This window comes from Coloeus monedula (genome assembly GCF_965178545.1).
Source record: "Coloeus monedula genome assembly, chromosome: 3".
Classification (NCBI taxonomy): Eukaryota; Metazoa; Chordata; class Aves; order Passeriformes; family Corvidae; genus Coloeus; species Coloeus monedula.
In genome coordinates this window covers 118511174-118512503 of record NC_138783.1, presented here as the reverse complement: position 1 = coordinate 118512503, position 1330 = coordinate 118511174, and the positions used below count along the sequence as shown (strand labels likewise).

At 56.2% G+C, this 1330-nt stretch overlaps 1 protein-coding gene across 1 annotated transcript; it reads left to right on the top strand.

The window, feature by feature from the left end:
• Positions 1 to 228: 228 nt before the first annotated feature.
• On the top strand, positions 229 to 609 carry KCNE1 (potassium voltage-gated channel subfamily E regulatory subunit 1; the record flags this gene model as incomplete). Its single annotated transcript, XM_082277657.1, has 1 exon — positions 229 to 609. One exon carries the CDS (start codon positions 229 to 231, stop codon positions 607 to 609), a length of 381 nt encoding a protein of 126 aa, XP_082133783.1.
• Positions 610 to 1330: the final 721 nt, after the last annotated feature.

Below are 1330 nucleotides of genomic sequence, written 5' to 3'. Positions count from 1 at the left end.
AGGGTGCTTTGAAGGTGTTGGTTGGGATGGACTCAGCCCTCGCTGGGTTGCAAACGGGAGCTGAGAGGGGCTCTCCAGGTCCATCCAGGCTCTGAGGTAAATCCCTCACTGAGGAGGGGAACCAGGAAAGGGAGACAGAGGAAATCCCATCTCTTTCTGATGCCATCCCCTGATTTTTACCCTTTTCCAGCCAAAGGAAGGAAGAGGTGCCAAGGACAGGAAATCAAAATGTTGGTGCTGTCGAACAACACGGCGCTGAACCTGCTCCTGTCCAAACTGCTCCAGGACTACCTGGAGCAGACCAACAGCTCGGCTCCTTCGCAGGTGAGGAGCGCCAGCAACAACCTGGAGATCATCTACGTGCTGCTGATGGTGGGGCTGTTCGGCTTCTTCACCGTGGGGGTGATGGTGACCAACCTGCGGGCGCGGCGCCTCGAGGGGCCCTGCGACCCCTACAACACCTACATCGCCACCGACGCCTGGCACAAGAGGGACAGGGAGTACTTCCAGGCCAAGGTCATCGAGAATTACAAGCTCTGCTGTGTCCTGGAGAACCAGCTGGCCGTGGAGCAGCCGGGCACAAAGATCCCTGAGGAGAAATCTTCCTAGGGAAAGGGGGGAAAGGGTTGTGCATGGCACGGGGACGATGTGAGCGATGCCTGCTGTGGGCCGGGGAGCTGCTGGCCCTTCTGCAGAGCCACAGGCCTGGGCCAGGCTGAAGAAGCAGCGATGGTGAAGCTGATGGATCTGGGATATCCCAGTGGTGCCCCAGCGCCCGGCACCGGAATCTTCTTGGAATCACTGTGAGGCCAACAGCGGGATACACACGGAATATCATGGACTCATCAGCTTCACCTACTGAGACAGGGCCTCAGTCTGGAGGAGGGCAGGGATAGGTGGGATTTTGGGGAAAAATCCTGCCCTGGCAGGGTGGGCAGGCCCTGGCACAGGGTGCCCAGAGCAGCTGGGGCTGCCCCTGGATCCCTGGCAGTGCCCAAGGCCAGGCTGGACATTGGGGCTTGGAGCAGCCTGGCACAGTGGGAGGTGTCCCTGCCCATGGCAGGGGTGGGATGGGATGAATTTGATCTGCCTTCCAACCCAAACCATTCTGTGATTCTCTGATTAAAGAGGCAAATCTTGGTGTTGCCGGTGTGAAATTAGAACCTAATTAGGGCCTAATTAGAACCAAACACAGGGCAGAGGTGTTAATTGCCAAGCATGGCTTAGACAATCATTTTCAAGAAAGACCAAATTCTCTGGGGGAAAAGCAGCTGGAAGATATCATTTGCATTTTTGTCCAGCCTAGAATGATGATTATAGAAATCGTACA